The 23,374-nt window shown below is 45.0% G+C and overlaps 1 protein-coding gene across 1 annotated transcript; it reads right to left on the bottom strand.

The window, feature by feature from the left end:
* Positions 1–7,482: 7,482 nt before the first annotated feature.
* Positions 7,483–18,034, bottom strand: LOC120995586 (complement C1q binding protein). The gene is made up of 6 exons (XM_040424863.1): positions 17,734–18,034; positions 16,933–17,083; positions 14,715–14,802; positions 10,587–10,682; positions 9,309–9,434; positions 7,483–8,065 (listed from the first exon to the last, which is right to left on the bottom strand). The coding sequence occupies exons 1-6, from the start codon at positions 17,948–17,950 to the stop codon at positions 7,919–7,921; spliced, it is 825 nt and encodes a 274-aa protein (XP_040280797.1). The 5' UTR covers positions 17,951–18,034; the 3' UTR covers positions 7,483–7,918.
* Between the last annotated feature and the right edge of the window lie 5,340 nt (positions 18,035–23,374).

Below are 23,374 nucleotides of genomic sequence, written 5' to 3'. Positions count from 1 at the left end.
GCAAAGTTTTTTTGTATAGTCATCAGGAAGCCGGACGGAGCACTGAATGCATCTGGCGGACTTCTTTGACTTTTTTAAAGGTAGTTTGGCCTAAAGTGAGAGAGGCAGTCCATTAATTTATGCCAGTCAGGTATAGGAGCATAACTTAGATGCAGTATACCCGCAGACCCCCAGGGGGAGGGAACAGTGAATACACTAGGGTGTGCACACATACATTCCCCCACCCCCCCTCCTGCCATCTGTGAAGCTGCCGGTTGCCCAGGTGGGCTACTCACGCAGGTGCGCTCTGAAGCGGTCTGCTCCTTCAGCTGCGTCTCCTTTTGCTGCGGCTCTTTCTCCCTCTCCTGGTCCGACATGTCCGGTGGGCGAGTGATGCAGAGAGCGCAGCGGGGAAGAGTGCTGGGAGCATTTTATCGTAGAGGCCCCGTCTACTTCCGGGTTTCGCCGGCAACCCGGAAGTGACGTCAGACGCGCGCGACCTGCGCCTACCACAGGGAGGTAGGCGACCTGCAGCAGCTCAGGGCAGGCTTCCCTCCGTAGGGAGCGTGACCCCGGCGTCACCCTGCCAACTTTGGAACTAGTCCGCCGGAGAGCAGGGGACGCTTTCCTGGATGATGGACCTGTAAGGGAGGCCACAAGGACCGCCGATGCGGTCACCCAGGTACCTTTGAAAATAAAAAACGAGGTCCACTTCACCTCCCTGAAGCCAGAGAGGACTTTACTCTGTCCTGGCCGCTATAGGGGCAGGAACACACTGGTGAATGGTGGTGGGAGGGGTCCTTTTAAACCTCTCTCTGTTCCTGACCCTACAGAGGTCAGGGGTCAATCTCTCTCTGGGCCGTCATGGTGGTGAAGTGGAAATAATGAACTTTATCACAATATGCTAATTTTTTGAGGACCTGTATATGGTGTATTTATGTGTGTTAGATATATATGGTGTATGTGTCGTGACGCCGCGCGTCCGTCGTTGAGTAGGGAACCTGTTCTTAAAAATTTAAATTCCCACCCCTGACCTGAAGCAAGAAGGGGGAGATGGAGGTAGAGAGCGACTTGTAAAACCTAGCTGTAAACCAGTCAGGGCCTGGGCTTCTGACCCCGGTAAGGATTTGAGAACTGTCTGGAGTTCAGTCTCCGTGAATAGAGTTTCTAAACTAGCGGACTCTAGTTCTGACAGTTTGGGAAACTGAGAGGGGGGTTCGGGTACTTGTTCTGGTTGCTCTTGGGCAGAGCGAGGTAGGTTATAAAGCTCAGAATAGAATGAGTGAAAGGAAGAGGCAACATCCGCTGAGGTATGGACCATGCGATCTGCAGGGTTTTTGATAACAGGGATGTGGGAGGTAACCAGTTTCCCCTGTGATCCTTTGCCAGCATACAACCACTGTTGTTGCCATATTCATAAAATTTACTACAGCATAGTTGAATCATGGGTTTGTAGGACGACTCCAGGAGGTGCATTCTGGAGATCACAGAGCGCCGATAAAGAGAGTGCTCGCTTGTGGGCAAGCTCGAGAGGCGCAACTTTCTGTAATGCAAGTTTAAGAGAATGTGCTTTCTCCTTCTTGAGACGGGAGCCATGTTTAATGAGAACCTCGTGCAGAACACACTTCAGAGCTTCCCATTGTGTTGGGAGAGGTGTGAGGTCTGTGCAGTGGTCAGTGAGAAAGTCTTTAACAGTGCTGTCAAGGTCAGCTGCACATACCGAGTCAAGGAGGAGAGATTCATTCAACCACCATGTCCACTCTCCTTTAGTAAGGAAAGGGAGATTTAGGGAGCAGTATGGCCGGCCACAAGAGGTTGCCTATTAGTGTGGAGTCCAGAGCAGATAGTTGTAGTAGGATGTAGTCTATTAGACTATAAGAAGAGTGTGGGGCAGAGTATAAAGTGTAATCTTTGTCTGACGGGTGTTCAATTACATGACGTTTGGCGTCTTTGAGGAGCACTTTCCTATCTTTTTTAATGGTCGCATAGGGAAGGGAAATGGGCCAGTATAAAAGGGACCTTCAGGCCCTGTTGACATGAAGGCTTTTTACATCAGAAATTTGACAGATTCCATGTCAACAAGTTGCTGGCAGTCGCACGGAATTCACCTCCCATTGTTTTCAATGGTAGGCTATGCTGCCATTCATAGGCATGCGCAGCGTACTTATCTCAGAGCGCCTGCGCCGAATCAACACAGGCACGCGATTTTTGAAATGCTGACAGGGCCGGCCGGAGGAGGAGATCGCGGCTGGCCCTGTCAATCAACAAGAGGGGGCGGTTTTCTGCGACTGCTACCAGCAAGTAGACGCCCTACTTGCTGGTAGACAGGTAATTCGCATATCATAAAAGTACGTTTTTTGCCAAATCTACTGAACAAAAATTATTAATAACATAATTTATAGCAATATCGCAGGATAGGGATTATAAGTACACAAAAAAAAAAAAAATTAGTTTAGTGGGGTGACAGAAGCCCTTTAACCACCTCAGCCCCCAGTGCTTAAACACCCTGAAAGACCAGGCCACTTTTTACACTTCTGACCTACACTACTTTCACCGTTTATTGCTCGGTCATGCAACTTACCACCCAAATGAATTTTACCTCCTTTTCTTCTCACTAATAGAGCTTTCATTTGGTGGTATTTCATTGCTGCTGACATTTTTACTTTTTTTGTTATTAATCGAAATTTAACGATTTTTTTGCAAAAAAAAATGACATTTTTCACTTTCAGTTGTAAAATTTTGCAAAAAAAACGACATCCATATATAAATTTTGCTCTAAATTTATTGTTCTACATGTCTTTGATAAAAAAAAAATGTTTGGGTAAAAAAAAAATGGTTTGGGTAAAAGTTATAGCGTTTACAAACTATGGTACAAAAATGTGAATTTCCGCTTTTTGAAGCAGCTCTGACTTTCTGAGCACCTGTCATGTTTCCTGAGGTTCTACAATGGCCAGACAGTACAAACACCCCACAAATGACCCCATTTCGGAAAGTACACACCCTAAGGTATTCGCTGATGGGCATAGTGAGTTCATAGAACTTTTTATTTTTTGTCACAAGTTAGCGGAAAATGATGATTTTTTTCTTATTTTTTTTTTTTCTTACAAAGTCTCATATTCCACTAACTTGTGACAAAAAATAAAAACTTCCATGAACTCACTATGCCCATCACGAAATACCTTGGGGTCTCTTCTTTCCAAAATGGGGTCACTTGTGGGGTAGTTATACTGCCCTGGCATTCTAGGGGCCCAAATGTGTGGTAAGGAGTTTGAAATCAAATTCTGTAAAAAATGACGAGTGAAATCCGAAAGGTGCTCTTTGGAATATGGGCCCCTTTGCCCACCTAGGCTGTAAAAAAGTGTCACACATCTGGTATCTCTGTACTCAGGAGAAGGTGGGGAATGTGTTTTGGGGTGTCATTTTACATATACCCATGCTGGGTGAGATAAATATCTTGGTCAAATGCCAACTTTGTATAAAAAAATGGGAAAAGTTGTATTTTGCCAAGATATTTCTCTCACCCAGCATGGGTATATGTAAAATGACACCCCAAAACACATTCCCCACCTTCTCCTGAGTACAGAGATACCAGATGTGTGACACTTTTTTGCAGCCTAGGTGGGCAAAGGGGCCCATATTCCAAAGAGCACCTTTCGGATTTCACTCGTCATTTTTTACAGAATTTGATTTCAAACTCCTTACCACACATTTGGGCCCCTAGAATGCCAGGGCAGTATAACTACCCCACAAGTGACCCCATTTTGGAAAGAAGAGACCCCAAGGTATTCGCTGATGGGCATAGTGAGTTCATGGAAGTTTTTATTTTTTGTCACAAGTTAGTGGAATATGAGAATTTGTATGAAAAAAAAAAAAAAAAAAAAAAAAAATCATCATTTTCCACTAACTTGTGACAAAAAATAAAAAATTCTAGGAACTCGCCATGCCCCTCACGGAATACCTTGGGGTGTCTTCTTTCCAAAATGGGGTCACTTGTGGGGTAGTTATACTGCCCTGGCATTTTCCAGGGGCCCTAATGTGTGGTAAGTAGGTAAATGACCAGTGAAATCCGAAAGGTGCTCTTTGGAATGTGGGCCCCTTTGCCCACCTAGGCTGCAAAAAAGTGTCACACATCTGGTATCGCCGTATTCAGGAGACGTTGGGGAATGTGTTTTGGGGTGTCTTTTTACATATACCCATGCTGGGTGAGAGAAATATCTTGGCAAAAGACAACTTTTTCCATTTTTTTATACAAAGTTGGCATTTGACCAAGATATTTCTCTCACCCAGCATGGGTATATGTAAAATGACACCCCAAAACACATTGCCCAACTTCTCCTGAGTACGGCGATACCAGATGTGTGACACTTTTTTGCAGCCTAGATGCGCAAAGGGGCCCAAATTCCTTTTAGGAGGGCATTTTTAGACATTTGGATACCAGACTTCTTCTCACGCTTTGGGGCCCCTAGAATGCCAGGGCAGTATAAATACCCCACATGTGACCCCATTTTGGAAAGAAGACACCCCAAGGTATTCAATGAGGGGCATGGCGAGTTCATAGAAATTATTTTTTTTTGGCACAAGTTAGCGGAAATTGATATTTTTTATTTTTTTCTCACAAAGTCTCCCGTTCCGCTAACTTGGGACAAAAATTTCAATCTTTCATGGACTCAATATGCCCCTCACGGAATACCTGGGGGTGTCTTCTTTCCGAAATGGGGTCACATGTGGGGTATTTATACTGCCCTGGCATTCTAGGGGCCCTAAAGCGTGAGAAGAAGTCTGGAATATAAATGTCTAAAAAATTTTACGCATTTGGATTCCGTGAGGGGTATGGTGAGTTCATGTGAGATTTTATTTTTTGTCACAAGTTAGTGGAATATGAGACTTTGTAAGAAAAAAAAAAAAATTCCGCTAACTTGGGCCAAAAAAAAGACTGAATGCAGCCTTACAGGGGGGGGGGGGGATCAATGACAGGGGGGTGATCAATGACAGGGGGGTGATCAGGGAGTCTATATGGGGTGATCACCCAACTGTCATTGATCACCCCCCTGTAAGGCTGCATTCAGACGTCCGTCTGATTTTTACGGATCCGATCAGTCTATCAGTGGATCCGTAAAAATCATGCGGACATCTGAATGGAGCTTTACAGGGGGGTGATCAATGACAGAGGGGTAATCAATGACAGGGGGGTGATCAGGGAGTCTATATAGGGTGATCACCTCCGTCATTGATCACTCCCCTGTAAGGCTGCATTCAGACGTCCGTATGATTTTTACGGATCCGATCAGTCTATCAGTGGATCCGTAAAAATCATGCGGACATCTGAATGGAGCTTTACAGGGGGGTGATCAATGACAGAGGGGTAATCAATGACAGGGGGGTGATCAGGGAGTCTATATGGGGTGATCACCACAGTCATTGATCACGCCCCTGTAAGGCTGCATTCAGACGTCCGTATGATTTTTACGGATCCGATCAGTCTATCAGTGGATCCGTAAAAATCATGCGGACATCTGAATGGAGCTTTACAGGGGGGTGATCAATGACAGAGGGGTAATCAATGACAGGGGGGTGATCAGGGAGTCTATATGGGGTGATCACCACAGTCATTGATCACTCCCCTGTAAGGCTGCATTCAGACGTCCGTATGATTTTTACGGATCCGATCAGTCTATCAGTGGATCCGTAAAAATCATGCGGACATCTGAATGGAGCTTTACAGGGGGGTGATCAATGACAGGGGGGTAATCAATGACAGGGGGGTGATCAGGGAGTCTATATGGGGTGATCAGGGGTGATCAAGGGCTAATAAGGGGTTAATAAGTGACAGGGGGGGGGGGGGTGTAGTGTAGTGGTGCTTGGTGCAACATATTACTGAGCTGCCTGTGTCCTCTGGTGGTCGATCCAAACAAAGGGGACCACCAGAGGACCAGGTAGCAGGTATATTAGACGCTGTTATCAAAACAGCGTCTAATATACCTGTTAGGGGTTAAAAAAATCACATCTCCAGCCTGCCAGCGAACGATCGCCGCTGGCAGGCTGGAGATCCACTCGCTTACCTTCCGATCCTGTGAACGCACGCGCCTGTGTGCGCGCGCGTTCACAGGAAATCTCGCGTCTCGCGAGAGGACGCACCGGCGCGTCCACCCAGAACAACAGGACCGCCGCAAAGACGCAATCCTGCGTACGGCGGTCCTGAGGAGGTTAAAGCACATCTTGTTTGTTTCATTTCAAATCCATTGTGGTGGTGTATATAGAGCCAAATATGTTACAATTGTGTTGATGTCCCAATATTTATGGACCCGACTGTATGTACCAAGGCCACATGAACAGCAGAGCTGCCTGCCAGCATAAAATTTGCACCAAATTTCCAATGTCAAAAGCCACCATGTAATAGGGCCCCACATTTATCACTGTGGCTAAACTGATGCTGGATGGTAAACTTCAGCACTTGGTTAGATACTTGTCTAGATTTCCACCAACTATTCGTCTTTGACACACATTGTTGCATCCTAAACCACACCCTTTTCATGCTAAACCATGTACCTGTGAACTAGGCGCTGTGTATATTTCTTGGCAATTTTAAATCACGAGTTGAACTAGCTGCACCAAAATTGGCACATTTTCTGGCAAAATCTAGGTGCAGTCACATTAGTCACTGTGAGCCATTGCATCAGTTTTAGCTGGAGTGCTCCTTTAGGGAGCTTTCAGACAAATAATTTAAAAACTCATTCGATAGAAATGGGAATTAGAAAACTACTTATACACTTTCCTCCTGTTGAATACACTTCTGGCTTTCTTTCAAAATTGCAATGGTGTTTTTCAAAAACATCATGCGAAACCACCCTAAGATTAGATACACACCAGTGCGGATTTACAAACCGAAAATCCATACAGATTGTGCAGATTTCATGCCTTTCCAACAAATGTTACTTGCAGTTTTTGTTGCGGATTTAATGTGGTTTTGCCACAGATCTATATAGCACAAACAGTTGACACTCAGCTGATGTGTGGATTTTGAAATCTGCAAAATCTCCACACGAAAAAAAAAAAAAAAAAAAAGCAGCGTCTAATCTCAAACTTTGCAGGTACTGTATTACACTGCAGTTTTTCCCCACGAGAATCTGCAAATAATTCACGTGTTCAGGTAGCTCATTCAGCGCTGTGTATAGCAATCTAGAAGGCAAGGACATCCAGGAACGGTCTTCTGCTGTCACTGACAGTGGACCCCCAGCACAGCAGTTGCATGACTAGCGTGCAGCTGCAATCTCTGAATGGAAGTTCCAGAACGTTGATTCAGAGATAAACCCGACCGCCCAGGGCATTTATAGTCAATGGGTAAGTCGGGAAGTGGTTAAAGCCATTTTATACAGGTTTTCACGTCTGCACTACATCCATCACCTTCAATCAATGTTATCAAGTTGGTTGATGGATCCGTTTTACTGTTAGGTCCTTCTTCCCAAAGCAGGGAGAAAAAAATAAAAATAAAAGACTCAGACAGTGGAATATGGTAAGTTTTTTTTAATGGCGTTTGTACAAAACATAAAGGAACAGAGTTGAAAGTAGGCTGGTCCAAAAATACTCTCCTCTTACATCTAGCATATTTCTCCTCTACAATCAGTTTAGGCAGGGGTTAATACTACGGATCTTACCTTCCCTGCTTCCCAAAAGTAAAACGCTGATGTCTGCCTGGCCGCATTTACAGAAGTCTATAGTCTGGAGCAGATTTACAAAAATTAAATAATGTTAACAAATTGAGCATGCTAAAGGGCACTTGCATCTCTCCAATGAATGGAAATGTAGCCATATTTAAGCCACAATCATAATACAGTTCTTAATCACATCCAGAAACACCAAATTAAGTGCTAAAACGTGGATGGCATAGTAGCTGAACAGTTTGGTGTTTGTAATAAAAATGGATAAGCCTATCACACTGCACTTAACATTTAACAAACTTATTGAGATTTTCAAGGAAGTGGATATATTCTTGATGTTCCAAAGCAGTGCTGAGTTCTATCAGCTCATCAGCAAATGTGTTGTCGATTCCACGGTCTGCCAAGAAGTCCATCAGATGATCATACAACGCCTGGAAAGAGGATAGAAAATCTATTAGAAATATTTCCGTACTTCTTTTGCATTAAAACAACAAATGTTAAAGGGGTTTAGCATCACATCTGTGGAGTCAGAATTCAGCATTCTTATATAATCCACATCATGTAGTGGCTGGACATAGTGTTGGAGATCAGTTTCATTAACTTGAATGGGACAGAGCTGCATGAAGGCCAAGAGACCAATATACACGATTTTACATGCAGAGGAAGAGGCCACAGCACTCAAACAAGTGCCTCTGCCCCAATCATCAGCTAATTGGCAGGGGTCCTGGGAGTCAAACCCCCACCAATCTGATATTGATGACCGACCCAGAGGATATGTCATTAACATTTACCTCCCAGAAAAACCTAATTTATTCAGTCAACATATCTTTAGACAAAAGATAACCCTTAAAGAGCGGCCTGCCTGGACGGATTCTGTTCTGCGCTTGCACTGGACACTTATTTACTGTTCCAACACATCTGCAGAAGAGAAATCACCTAGAGACAGCACTGAAAGTGGCGACAAGGGGGAATCACATCACTGCATTCATCTTGTGTCTTATGGACACAGAGGGTGAGGTTTGCACAGCCCACTGATGGAGGCCCTTCTGCTGCAAGGTGTAGGTTATGGTGTTACACTTCATACCAAAAATAGATTAGGGGCCATTGCTAATTAAATTTTACTAAATTCCCCCCACCCCCACTTTAACTTATGTTTCTATAGATATGCAACTGCTTCTTCTAAACTGATTTAAGTAACACTGTGCAACTAAGGGAGAGTTCACATCACCGTTTCATGTTCCGTTCTTCTGAACAGTCAGAACAAACAAAAAAAAAGCATCCTGTGGATCAGTTATGCACATTTGATATCCGTTTGAGCCACTTACATCTAACAGCCATTTTATTTTTTTAGTTTAGACAGAAGAAAAAAAAAAAAAAAAAAAAAAAGTGCTTGCACGGCTCGAGCGGATGCCAAATGTGCATAACTGACCCACAGGATCTGTTTTTTTCCTGTTCTGACAGATCAGAAGAACGTAAAATGAAACCGTGATGTGAACTCTCGCACATCACCACTTAATAGTCGTTACCCTTTGTAGTCTAAAGGGTTCACAGCCAAAGATATTAAATTTGCACAGAGCACATGCTTGAAATAAGTGCCCCAAAAGGGAAGTTGTAGTGCACCTACTGATGTGATTCATACTATAGAAATGATCCATTAAAAGAGGCTGTACCAACCCAGTCAAGAGAATCTGTGTTGAGTGTGTAGCTGCTCTCTTTCCAGTCTGTATCTCCAGTGGGCTGGAAGCTAACTTCTCGAATTGTAAAGATATCACTTTCTTCCTCTTCTTCACCATGTCCAACCTTTATTAAGGCAAATAAAAAAGAAATAAAAAAAGAAATATACAACTGTAAAAGGCAAACCGAGGCAAAATAAGCCTGACAAGACAAAGTCATATAAATTTGACAAAAGTCAGTGAAACTAGCCCAATACAGTTTTCCTCAAGAAACAGTTATATTCATTCCTGACAGCTCTTATAACAAGCTTCATTTCTGTAAATGTTGAAGTCTTTATTAATGGGTTGTCCCATACAAGGACATTTATCACCTGTCCACAGTATAAGTAAAGATTGTCTGATTGTCGCTGTGGGCCCCACCGATCACTAGATCCAAGGTCCACAGAATGCATATTAAAATAGCGCTGGAGGGGTTAAAAAATAAAATAATTTAACTCCCCTTAATCCACTTGCTCACGCAGCCCGGCATCTCTTCTGTCTTCGCTGTGTGCAGGAAAAAGGACCTGTGGTGACGTCACTCCGGTCGTCACATGGTCCATCACCATGGTAAAAGATCATGTGACGGACCATGTGATGACCGGAGTGACGTCACCACAGGTCCTTTTCGTGCACACAGCTAAGATGAAGTCAGAAGAGATGCTGGGCTGCGCGAGCAAGTGGATTAAGGTGAGTTAAATTATTATTTATTTATTTTTTAACACCTCCAGCGCTATTTTAATATGCATTCTGTATTCAGAATGCTATTATATCCCCTTATAACCATGTTATTAGGGAAAATAATACAATCTACAGAACACCAATCCCAAACTTTTGTGAAGAAGTTCGGGTACCAAACATGCGCGATTTTTCTCAAGCTCGTGCAAAACGCATTACAATGTTTTGCACTCGCGCGGAAAAATCACGCATGTTCCCGCAACGCACCCGCACCTTTTCCCGCAACGCCCGTGTGAACTCAGCCTAACTCCAACCCCTTTAAGCCTGCTGGTCTACGCAGTTCTGTCAAACAGGGTCCCAATCCCATTTTAGGTTTGAAAAAAAAAAACAAACACTATAGTGAGCACATTTCATGACCATATCTGTTTCTTACAGAAAACATCATTTAGTAATTCATATGGGATATACAGAACTGCAAGCAGACGGTTCCAAAGAGAATGGATACTGAAGCCCAGCATAAATCGCCATCAAGAACCCATTATACACTGCTGAAACAGCACATTACCTCATCCTCCGGATAGTGACAATCCAGCACCAATGTCTGGCTGCCTTCTAGTTTTGTGACTTCTACAACAAAGTTAGGCGTGGAAACAAGGTCAGGCTGCAGAAGGAAAAAAGTGTTACATTAATAAACAGCTTTAAAACAAAGACTTATATGTAAATGTACAAACACATGCAAAGTCATAACAGTCACCAGCTTAAATCTCTGTATCCAGATCTACTCTGCCAGCATCTCTATATCTGACAGGTCAGTGTTTGTAGAACTGCATCTTAATGTTTGAAGAGGACTTGTCTTATATACTTCCATTCCAGAATGAAATAACTTTGTACCGTTCCAGTTATTTATCCTAGTTGTTGTATTTGTAAGTTTCTATGAGGAATAACAGGGCATCTGCCAGCCAGACAATCCCTTTAAGATGCTCCAGAATTGTGTTATGGGGAATACAAGTAGTTACTACAAGTCAGGGGTGGCGACAGGTCCTCTTTAATGCAAATGCAACCCTGCCGCCACTGTAGAAGCCACAGCGGTCTGTTCCTGAGCATCTAAGTCTGCAGCTAGAAGATGGAGGCAGCGGTCCTAAATGCAGTGTAGTTACCGCAGGGCAACACGAAGGTTTGAAAAAGCAACATGGACAAACTAAGTCTGTAGGCTTTGTTATAGTCACACTTTGTTATAGTTTTTAATGAACAATGACCACAAGCATGTTTTTTTTTTTTTTTTATGAATAGGAGTAGGGGTGCACCGAAATGAAAATTCTGGTCCGAAACAGAAAATTCAGGATGCCCTTGACCGAAAACCGAAACAGCCTTTTTGCCCAAATAATTTTAAAATACTTTTTTTTTTAATGATTTTATTAATAATTCTTTTTCATGAATGAAATTCATCTGTGGGTGGCGCTGTTATGGAGAGGGGGATCTGTGGGTGGCGCTGTTATGGAGAGGGGGATCTGTGGGTGGCGCTGTTATGGAGAGGGGGATCTGTGGGTGGCGCTGTTATGGAGAGGGGGATCTGTGGGTGGCGCTGTTATGGAGAGGGGGATCTGTGGGTGGCGCTGTTATGGAGAGGGGGATCTGTGGGTGGCGCTGTTATGGAGAGGGGGATCTGTGGGTGGCGCTGTTATGGAGAGGGGGATCTGTGGGTGGCGCTGTTATGGAGAGGGGGATCTGTGCACTGTTATGGGTATAACAGTGCACAGATCCCCCCTCCCCATAACAGTGCACAGATCCCCCCTCCCCATAACAGTGCACAGATCCCCCCTCCCCATAACAGTGCACAGATCCCCCCTCCCCATAACAGTGCACAGATCCCCCCTCCCCATAACAGTGCACAGATCCCCCCTCCCCATAACAGTGCACAGATCCCCCCTCCCCATAACAGTGCACAGATCCCCCCTCCCCATAACAGTGCACAGATCCCCCCTCCCCATAACAGTGCACAGATCCCCCCTCCCCATAACAGTGCACAGATCCCCCCTCCCCATAACAGTGCACAGATCCCCCCTCCCCATAACAGTGCACAGATCCCCCCTCCCCATAACAGTGCACAGATCCCCCCTCCCCATAACAGTGCACAGATCCCCCCTCCCCATAACAGTGCACAGATCCCCCCTCCCCATAACAGTGCACAGATCCCCCCTCCCCATAACAGTGCACAGATCCCCCCTCCCCATAACAGTGCACAGATCCCCCCTCCCCATAACAGTGCACAGATCCCCCCTCCCCATAACAGTGCACAGATCCCCCCCTCCCCATAACAGTGCACAGATCCCCCCTCCCCATAACAGTGCACAGATCCCCCCTCCCCATAACAGTGCACAGATCCCCCCTCCCCATAACAGTGCACAGATCCCCCCTCCCCATAACAGTGCACAGATCCCCCCTCCCCATAACAGTGCACAGATCCCCCCTCCCCATAACAGTGCACAGATCCCCCCTCCCCATAACAGTGCACAGATCCCCCCTCCCCATAACAGTGCACAGATCCCCCCTCCCCATAACAGTGCACAGATCCCCCCTCCCCATAACAGTGCACAGATCCCCCCTCCCCATAACAGTGCACAGATCCCCCCTCCCCATAACAGTGCACAGATCCCCCCTCCCCATAACAGTGCACAGATCCCCCCTCCCCATAACAGTGCACAGATCCCCCCTCCCCATAACAGTGCACAGATCCCCCCTCCCCATAACAGTGCACAGATCCCCCCTCCCCATAACAGTGCACAGATCCCCCCTCCCCATAACAGTGCACAGATCCCCCCTCCCCATAACAGTGCACAGATCCCCCCTCCCCATAACAGTGCACAGATCCCCCCTCCCCATAGCAGTGCCATAGACCGATCCCCCTCTCCATAACAGCCCCGGCCCTGCTGCTCACAGCAGACTACTCACTGCATCTTTATTTTACCTTACAATCGTGACGCTCCAGTAACAACTCTGCAGGCAGAGCGGAGGGCGGCGTAACGTCACTTACTCACGTGACGCACCTGCTCCGCCCACTTTATGAATGAAGGAGGCGGAGCAGGCGCGTCACGTGAGTAAGTGACGTTACGCCGCCCTCCGCTCAGCCTGCAGAGTTCTTACTGGAGCGTCACGATTGTAAGGTAAAATAAAGTTGCAGTGACAAAGTAAACCGCCCGCCCGGCGCCCGCCCGCAGATGGTGGGTGACAAATCCCACACCCCATATTTTCGGCCGATATGTAACAATATCGGCCAAAGTGGATTAGGTGCATTTTCTGCCGATATTTTCGGCTGCCGGAATTTCGGTGCACCCCTAAATAGGAGGCATTAAAGAGGTTGTGCCATAAACTACTTTTCACTCCAAAGTTAATTCGCTCTATTTTCTAGCTAGTTCTCTTCTCCCCCGTTTGAATCCCACTTCCTGGTTTGTCATGTGTCTGCCGTCCCATCGTGCCTTAGGACAGTGAGATGTGTCCTGACATCAGCAGATCATGTGACACTATCCATACTCCTTGGGCCAGATTTATCATTAGCTCAAGTCAGAATAATGGAGTGAAAAAGTCTCATATTTTTGCGCAATCACTAAAACTGCGCAAAAATTTGCGACTTTTTTCTGCTCTGCACTATGCTGACCAGTTTTCTGAAAGTGGGCGTTTTTTCTTATGTAAATGAATCTCTAGACAGATTTACTATTGCGACTATTTAAAAAGTCGCAAAAAAATAAAATTCACAAATTTCACTCTAGTGAGGACCATGCTTTTACTTTTCAATAGAACATGCGACTTTTGTAAAGATGTGCAACTTTTGTAAAGCCGCTTACTGACTGATAATCTGCTACCGTCAAACCACATTTATTACAGTCTTAAGGGGCCGATCATAAATATGACTTGGCTAAAACTGACTTTAGCCATATGTGAAAGTGGAATAAGCTGTCAGAGTAATGATAAATCTGGCCCATTGTTCTTACCAAGGGCCCTTGTGTGTCCTACATTACAAGGCTCCACTACAGGACAACCAACAGCAAATGAATAGCAAAAACAGATTCACCACAGGGTGCAAAGGTAGGCTTATAACTTTAGAATAAGGCAGCTTTAATAACTGGTGGTATCTGGGGAAAATAATATAACAGTGATATCTGTTGGGCAAGATACATCTATATATGTGGTACAACCCCTTTAAAAGGGTTGTCTCACTTCAGCAAGTGGCATTTATAAAGCAGAGAACATTAATACCAGGCACTTACTAATGTATTGCGATTGTCCATATTGCCTCCTTTGCTGGCTGGATTCATTACATTATACACTTCTCATTTCCATGGTTACGACCACCCTGCAATCCATCAGTGGTGGTCGTGCTTGCACACTATAGGAAAAAGTGCCGGCCTCTCTGGTGGCTGGGACCATGGGAGTGCACATTAGGCTGGTGCTTTTTTCCATAGTCTGCAAGCACGGCCAGTGCTGATGGATTGCAGGGTGGTCGTAACGATGGAAATGATCAGTGTATAATGTGATGGAACAATTAATCCAGGCACCAAAGGAAGCAATATGGAAAACAATACATTATTAGTAAGTGCCTGGTATTAACTTCCTCTACATAATAAATAATGCTATTTGCTGAAGTGATACAACCCCATTAACATTATCTTAAATTGGAAAGTTGGTCCTAGTGTCATACCTCCTCCTCGCCTCCCTTCTGCCCCTCCTGTGGTTCCTCATCGAAGGATGGTGGAATGCTGTTGTTCGTATTGAATGTCACTGTGATCCTGGAAACAAAAAATAAAATCGGTCTTTCAATTATTCAAACTACAAGGTCCATCCATAACAAATATTTCTAAATGCTCTTCATATTTCTTGTTATTTTCATACTGACATTTCCCGTCCTGTTCTAAAGCTGCTAACTGAATATCTCAATCAACAGGCTATACACAAGAGGTTCAAGTAGAAGAAAAACGTAGATGATGGCTCCATGCATTCAATATGTCACTCCAGCTGCGGTCAAACGCAGAAGGCTGAACTGTTATTACATAATACCTGATCACCTCCACATTAATCACCATTATTGGAGTTTCAGTAAAGAGATCACTCAGTACATACACATGTACGACAAACTAAACCTTACCAAGTAGATTACCAAAATAAGTGGTTATCAGGGAATTTGATATTGATCGCTTACCTTCAGGATAGGTCATGAATATCAGATGAGAAGGGGTCCGACACCTGAGACCCCCTGCCAATCAGCTGTATGAAGAGGCCCTGGCACTCTGAGCGCTTTGGCCTCTTTCTAGGCCATGTGACATTACCGTACATCAGTCACGTGGCCGAGGCACAGCTCAGTCCCATTGAAGTGAATAGTATTGAGCTGCAATACCAAGCACAGCCACTATCTATTGTCTCTTCAAAAAGCTGATCGCTGGGAGTCAGATCCCCACAAATCTCATACTGAGGACAAGGCAATATCAAATTCCTGGATAACCTCTAAAGCTGCCTAATGACTTCACCGATTAGGAATATTCATGATATATATGGATGAAACAAAGATGATTTCTCAAGGTGAAGACTCATCACTGGTATCACTCTTTCGTCAAGATTTCCAATCAAGGTTAGTCACTCCCCAAAAACAATGTGCAATCAACGCCTCATGCAAGTAATCATTTTACATTCAATGACACAGAGGCCTGTAACAATAGGGCCCACCACAGGTCTACTGAACCCTAGAGTGATCTCTGTTTAATTCAACAGAACTGCACTGCGTCCAAAGTGATGCAAGCCATATAAGATTCCTAAAATTTAGCCAAAGTACAGCTGTGTGAAAGTGACCTGTCAAAAGAGCAAGTCACAGCACTGTACATTAAGAAGCCCATATACCCATATGGACTCTCTTAAAGGGGTTATCCAATATCACAACCAGCGCCCCCCCCCCCCCCCCCCCCATGTGCGGGGGACCCGCGATGCTAGGGAGGCTTATCCCCTTCTGCCATTGGCTGCTCTCCCCCCGACACCAGATGTTTTCATCTGTGTACAGGGAGAAGCGGCAGTGCTGGATAACCCCTTTAACAATATCCAACTACTTTGGATAACCCCTTTAATAATAATAATAATAATAATAATAATAATAATAATAATAATAAAAGATCTCTATATCTATACATACATACACACACACACACACACACAGAGAGGAGAGGGAGTACAAAAGTCCTATTAAAGGGTTGTCTGGATTCAGAGCTGAACCCGAACATAACTATAATTTCACCCAGGCAGTCCCCCTGACTTGAGCATCGGAGGAGTTCATGCGCAGGGCAAGGGCTCATTTATTTACTATAACACACTGCCGTAGGGAGGCTTCCGCCCAGCAGTGTGTTCGGTGACGTCACCGACACTGATGGGCGGGCTTTAGAGCTGCCCCAGCCTCCACCTGGCAGCCTGAAGGAGAGCCCGGTACATCACCGGAACTCCAGAAAATGCCTTTGCCCTGCGCAATTCAGCACAGGGCAAAGGAGAGCATCAGAGTATTAACTGCTCCGATGCTCTTGTCAGGGGGGCTGCCTAAGTGAAATTCTGGGTATGTCCGGGTTCAGCTCTGAACCAAGACAACCCCTTTAATTTTTTGATGCAGAATTACAGAAAATTTGGCTACACAAAAAGCTATGTGACCTGCTCCTTAGAGTCATCTAACTTTTGTGGGCGACAAATCTGCAGAAATATGGGTACAATAGATGGATATCACTGCGTAACCAGGGAGATATGTCAGGACTAAGGAAATTAGATGAGAAGTCATTTCTGCTGTTTCCTACAGGTGACCGGTTTTCTATTGGGTGGGAGTGCGCACAGGTCTGATGTCATTTCGTATATTCACCATGATAAATCTCTACGGTATTTGGGCCAACACTCACTTCTCTCCAGAGACTTTTTTGGTCAGCTTAGCTTCTGTGCCGTGCACGTCTAAATCCCAGCCGCCAGACATCTTGGGGAGGCTCTTGTGTTTCTGGATTTTCTTCTCTTCTTTGATTTCATCATTTAGAAACTCTGCAAAAGCTTTGTCACCTGTGAAGCGAATGTAGTGTGAAAATATGCCCAACAGCAGCAACACAGAAAGGATCAGATGGCCTGTACCCAGTCTAGTATTTGTCACTTCTCTGCAAAGGTCATTTTACTAAACCATCACAACTTGAATGACAGGGCGAGATTTCAGCAGGTCTTGCGGGTTTGTAGTCGTACAGGAGGAATGTACATGTCAGGAACACACATGTAGAGTGAGATTATAATGACACCACGTGTAAGGCAATTGGATTCTACAGGGACCAACGTTCAAGTCCATACAATGAGCAACACACCAGTAATACCGATGCTAAACACTGAACTGACTGGAGCTATTAGAGCTCCAGATTAATGGGGTTTTCAGTATTGGTGGGCTATCCTCGGGACAAACCATCTATATCCGATCTGTGGGGAAGCATCCACTGTGCAGTATCCCCGCTGAGATACCTCACCTCCCATTCAAGTGAATGGAAGCTAAACTGCAGTATGGTAGGACCAGTCTGCTGTCCATAGTATAGCTTCCAGCAGAGTCAAGCAGCCCAGCCCCACTGATCAGATATAGGCGACCTATCCTGATGACAGACCAGGGAGATTTACGTATTGGAAACCCTGAGAAACAGTAACAACACACTGACACCGCTTCGCAGTGTCCTCACCTTCAGTATGGAGCCCCCCGCATCCACACGACACTGCCGGGAAGCCCCTGTGTGGGTTCAGGAAGGTTGGCCTCAGAGAGCTGGAGGCCCCGCCATGCAGCCATAAAGACCGAGTGAGAGCTCGGGCAGGACCCTGACTGCTCAGCAATGGCAGCGGCCGAGCGACCACCACTCTGGCTGCGGCTGTGAGAAGGGAGCGGGACAGAGAGGAGAACATGGTGCGGCGACGACCCACGTGTGGAAGAAGAGGTCACCGTGACACCCCCGACCTTTCACCCCTGCAGAAGGAAGCGCGTCACCGGAATTGACGTCACCAGCCCCTTAGCCAATGGGATAGAGAGAGGAGAGCCCTGCGCTGATCATGTGACTATATAAATAGGAGGAGCGGCAGCGCGTAGAGTACTAAGCGTAAACGTGGAAGGAGGAGGTTTAGTGTAGCCGTGTAACCCGTCAGATTACAGGGGAACAGGAATATATATAAAAAAATAATAATAATTGACGGAAATTTCTACACGCTATTTTTTGTTCTAAAATGTTTCTACACACAATTTTTTTGTCCAAAAATGTATGTTTTTTTAATTTTATTTTTTTATTCTCTGCCGGACACCAGGGCCGGAATGGGAACCTAAAGTGACTGTGATGTAGGCGAGTTATGTATTGACAGAAGGCTGGAAACAGGAGTAGGCGGGACAGCATTACCATAGTACAGTACAATGTACCGCCCCTGCAGAGCAAAATATCACAGTGCAGCAGAAAAAACTACTGCCCTCACCACAGTATTCAACTTTATCTAGGGTTGTCACCCAGCCGGTAACTCACCGGCCGAGCCTAAAATTTAGTGTCCCTGCCAATGGTCCTAATTGCCGGTATTTTCCTATACGGACTGTTACTAATGAGCTCTGTCATTAGTGCTGCCTTTAACTCCCACCCCAGCCCCCACTTTTATAAAAACAAAAACAAAAAAAAACACCATCAATTTGATGGCGCCGGGTCAGGACCTGTGCTCCAGGGTGATGACATTTCATAGTATTGACTGGAAGAAGCAGGACCTACGAAAAGTCATCACGCTAGAGCGTAAGTCCTGTCATGAGCTTCCAGCGGCATGATCAAAGGATGAGCTGAGTTTTTTTTTTTTTGCACAAGCAGAGAAGGGGGTAATTATAAATATTGGGGGGCACTAATGGGGCATTATAAATATTGGGGAGCACTAATGGGGGTATTAGTAATTCTGGGGGGCATTAGTGATACTAAGGGGCGCTAATGGGGGCTCTTAATTCTGGGGGGCATTAATATTACTGAAGGGCACTAATGGGAGCATTATTTATTCAGGGGGGCACTAATTGGGGGAGGATGACTATATCTGGGGGCCACCAACAGAGACATTACTATTATTGGGGGCACTAATGAGAGCATTATTCATTATTCATGGCCAAAATGTACACCAATGCCTCATCCAGCATGGAGGCAGGGCAGAATGCTGGATGCAGAGTACTATCACATTTGTATTTTCCGTTTGTATATGTATTTCGCCATAGTGATGTGCACCTGCATACAGGTTGTGCTGACTCAATCCCCCACATTTTTTCTTTGTAGTATACAGGTTCTTCTCAAAAAATTAGCATATTGTGATAAAGTTTATTATTTTCTGTAATGTACTGATAAACATTAGACTTTCATATATTTTAGATTCATTACACACCACTGAAGTAGTTCAAGCCTTTTCTTGTTTTAATATTGATGATTTTGGCATACAGCTCATGAAAACCCAAAATTCCTATCTCTAAAAATTAGCATATTTCATCCGACCAATAAAAGAAAAGTGTTTTTAATACAAAAAAAGTCAACCTTCAAATAATTAAGTTCAGTTATGCACTCAATACTTGGTCGGGAATCCTTTTGCAGAAATGACTGCTTCAATGCGGCGTGGCATGGAGGCAATCAGCCTGTGGCACTGCTGAGGTGTTATGGAGGCCCAGGATGCTTCGATAGCGGCCTTAAGCTCATCCAGAGTGTTGGGTCTTGCGTCTCTCAACTTTCTCTTCCCAATATCCCACAGATTCTCTATGGGGTTCAGGTCAGGAGAGTTGGCAGGCCAATTGAGCACAGTAATGCCATGGTCAGTAAACCATTTACCAGTGGTTTTGACACTGTGAGCAGGTGCCAGGTCGTGCTGAAAAATGAAATCTTCATCTCCATAAAGCTTTTCAGCAGATGGAAGCATGAAGAGCTCCAAAATCTCCTGATAGCTAGCTGCATTGACCCTGCCCTTGATAAAACACAGTGGACCAACACCAGCAGCTGACATGGCACCCCAGACCATCACTGACTGTGGGTACTTGACACTGGACTTCAGGCATTTTGGCATTTCCCTCTCCCCAGTCTTCCTCCAGACTCTGGCACCTTGATTTCCGAATGACATGCAAAATTTGCTTTCATCCGAAAAAGTACCTTGGACCACTGAGCAACAGTCCAGTGCTGCTTCTCTGTAGCCCAGGTCAGGCGCTTCTGCCGCTGTTTCTGGTTCAAAAGTGGCTTGACCTGGGGAATGCGGCACCTGTAGCCCATTTCCTGCACACGCCTGTACACGGTGGCTCTGGATGTTTCTACTCCAGACTCAGTCCACTGCTTCCGCAGGTCCCCCAAGGTCTGGAATTGGTCCTTCTCCACAATCTTCCTCAGGGTCCGGTCACCTCTTCTTGTTGTGCAGCGTTTTCTGCCACACTTTTTCCTTCCCACAGACTTGCCACTGAGGTGCCTTGATACAGCACTCTGGGAACAGCCTATTCGTTCAGAAATTTCTTTCTGTGTCTTACCCTCTTGCTTGAGGGTGTCAATGATGGCCTTCTAGCCAGCAGTCAGGTCGGCAGTCTTACCCATGATTGCGGTTTTGAGTAATGAACCAGGCTGGGAGTTTTTAAAAGCCTCAGGAATCTTTTGCAGGTGTTTAGAGTTAATTAGTTGATTCAGATGATTAGGTTAATAGCTCGTTTAGAGAACCTTTTCATGATATGCTAATTTTTTGAGATAGGAATTTTGGGTTTTCATGAGCTGTATGCCAAAATCATCAATATTAAAACAAGAAAAGGCTTGAACTACTTCAGTTGTGTGTAATGAATCTAAAATATATGAAAGTCTAATGTTTATCAGTACATTACAGAAAATAATGAACTTTATCACAATATGCTAATTTTTTTTTGAAGAACCTGTATATTGGAGGCGTGGCGATCTCCATGCAGTCATGCACACCTGACCAGTCAATCTGTCCTGGAGGCTGGTTTTAAAGTCAGTATAAAACTGAGTCTGCTTATTTAGAACCTACCAGTAGCCATTTGGCTCTAGGAGAAGTATATGGTGGGCTCAGCGTGCATGTTGGTACTTGCATCCCTGGATCCGATGAAAGCTGTAATGGCACCGGACGGGGTTAAAAGCAGAGTGTGCTTGACGTGCATGCTGACCTGCATTACCTGGAATTTGTGTGGCTGTCATGGCCCATAAACAGATAGGAACTAGTGTTAGGGACCACTCAATAGAGGCGACCTTGACGTGGTGAGTGGCTTATTACGCTTGGCCAAAATGTACACCAATGCCTCATCCAGCATGGAGGCAGGGCAGAATGCTGGTTGCAGAGTGCTATTGCATTTGTATTTTCCGTTTGTATATGTATTTCGCCATAGTGATGTGCACCTACATACAGGTTGTGCTGACTCAATCCCCCACATTATTAATACTAGGAGCCACATTATGACATAGCAACTTAACACCCTGTGTTAAGCCACTCCCCCGTAACTTAGCAGGTATTTTTTGTTGGGAAAGGTGGCAACCCAAGGCCCCTTGCAGATGAGCATTCCTCCCGCAGCGAGTCCACATCGCAGCACCCAGCCTGACCTCCCAGCACTGACGGGATTCACATAGCATTATATTGATTTATGATGCTATGTAACCCTTACAGTTCTGGGATGTATTGGATAACACTGGCAGCATTATGCCGATATAATGCTATGTGACCCCCGGCAGCGCTGGGAGTTCAGGCCGGGAGCTGTTCTTCCGAACAATGTCTGGGACGACCCATTTCCTCAGAAATTTCAGAGAGAAATGCACTGTAACCAGCATGTACAACATTTGCTGCCTTCCTTCCTTCCTTAAATAAGGGCAATAATTGCCACCTGTTTTTTAAAGAATGAAGGACCTCACTCATTGAACTCCACACTGCTATTATTTTGAACATGCCCCTTTCAATTAGTGATTCAATTACACAGAATCAGCAGCATGCATGTCATGACTGTTGGGTCTGTTGGATTTCTATTACTCTACTACACCTGCTAGTAAATTATTTGCCATGTAGAAATATCATTTCTACCAAAAACAGTGATTGATCAGGTTAGTGGTGATGTCTGACTGCTATTAGTTTGAACACAACTGTATAGGAACGAGCCGTCCCATAGAAGTGAATGGACTGGCTTCTTGTAATTACACAGCTCGCCGCTGTGATGTCAACAGCAAGCAGGTAAACAATGTAGGGAAGGCAGCGCTAGTACGAACGCGGCCCTCTCTTCAAACAGCTGATCGGCGGGCGCTTTGGGTCCCTGCTGATATGATATTTATTACCTATCCTGAGGATAGGTCATCAATAAAAATATCTCGAAAAACCTCTTTAATGTGCCCTGCCCGAAGCAATAAAATACATATGCAATACTTTGTCATTAATAATAAATCTGATGGAAAGTTGAAGTCCTTTCCTGTTAATTACTCCACTTTTCAAAAGTGCCAAGCGGAGCAGATTGGCCTTAGACGCTATAGAGTAATTTCCCATGGGGCTGTACAAGCCCTTCTCATGGCCACTGGCTGGGTACATAAGGATCTGATGCTTTCAGCAATAATTAATGCTAGGTGCATCAGATACTAATGAACTTGGCCTGCAGCCACTCCACTGAATTTAACTGTATGGCGATCCTCAGGACATGATACAGTTAGGCCCCTAGACGAGCGTTCCTCCCGCAGCAATTAAAAAGTTGATTGGAGAGGGGAAAACATATAAAGTGCAGAAAATGATAGGCTGCTCAGCTAAAATGATAGCAAATGCTTTAAAATGGCATGTGAAGCCAAGCTATCGGCAAGAAGCCCCCACAAAAGACATGTGCTGAAGAGGTTACAATTTGCCAAAGAGCACATTGAGTGGGCTAAAGAGACATTTTGTGGACTGATGAAAGTAAGATTGTTCTTTTTGGTCTAGTGGCCGGAGACAGTTTGTCAGACGACCCCCAAACACTGAATTCAAGCCACAGTACACTGTGAAGACAGTGAAGCATAGTGGTGCAAGCATCATGATATGGGGATGTTGGGCCTATTTATCGCATACCAGGGATCATGGATCAGTTTGAATACATCAGAATACTTGAAGAGGTCATGCTGCTTTATGCTGAAGAGGAAATGCCCTTGAAATGGGTGTTCCAACAAGACAACGACCCCAAACACACCAGTAAACGTGCAACATCTTGGTTCCAGATCAACAAGATTGACGTTATGGAGTGGTCAGCCCAATCCCCGGATCTTAATCCAATCTAAAACTTGTGGGGTGACATCAAATATGCAGTTTCTGTGGCAAAGCCAAGAAATAGAGAAGAACTGTGGAATGTAGTCCAAT

This window comes from Bufo bufo, chromosome 3 (assembly GCF_905171765.1).
Source record: "Bufo bufo chromosome 3, aBufBuf1.1, whole genome shotgun sequence".
Classification (NCBI taxonomy): Eukaryota; Metazoa; Chordata; class Amphibia; order Anura; family Bufonidae; genus Bufo; species Bufo bufo.
The sequence above is the reverse complement of the archived record's forward strand: the minus strand, read 5'-3'. Positions and strand labels throughout refer to the sequence as shown.

Coding starts and splice junctions, on each gene's coding strand:
- LOC120995586 (XM_040424863.1), bottom strand. CDS start 17,950: ATGTTCTCCTCTCTGTCCCGCTCCCTTCTCACAGCCGCAGCCAGAGTG. Junction 17,084..17,733: donor CGGGGGGCTCCATACTGAAG/GTGAGGACACTG, acceptor TTCGCTTCACAG/GTGACAAAGCTTTTGCAGAG. Junction 10,683..14,714: donor AGAAGGGAGGCGAGGAGGAG/GTATGACACTAG, acceptor TTCCTTCTGCAG/CCTGACCTTGTTTCCACGCC.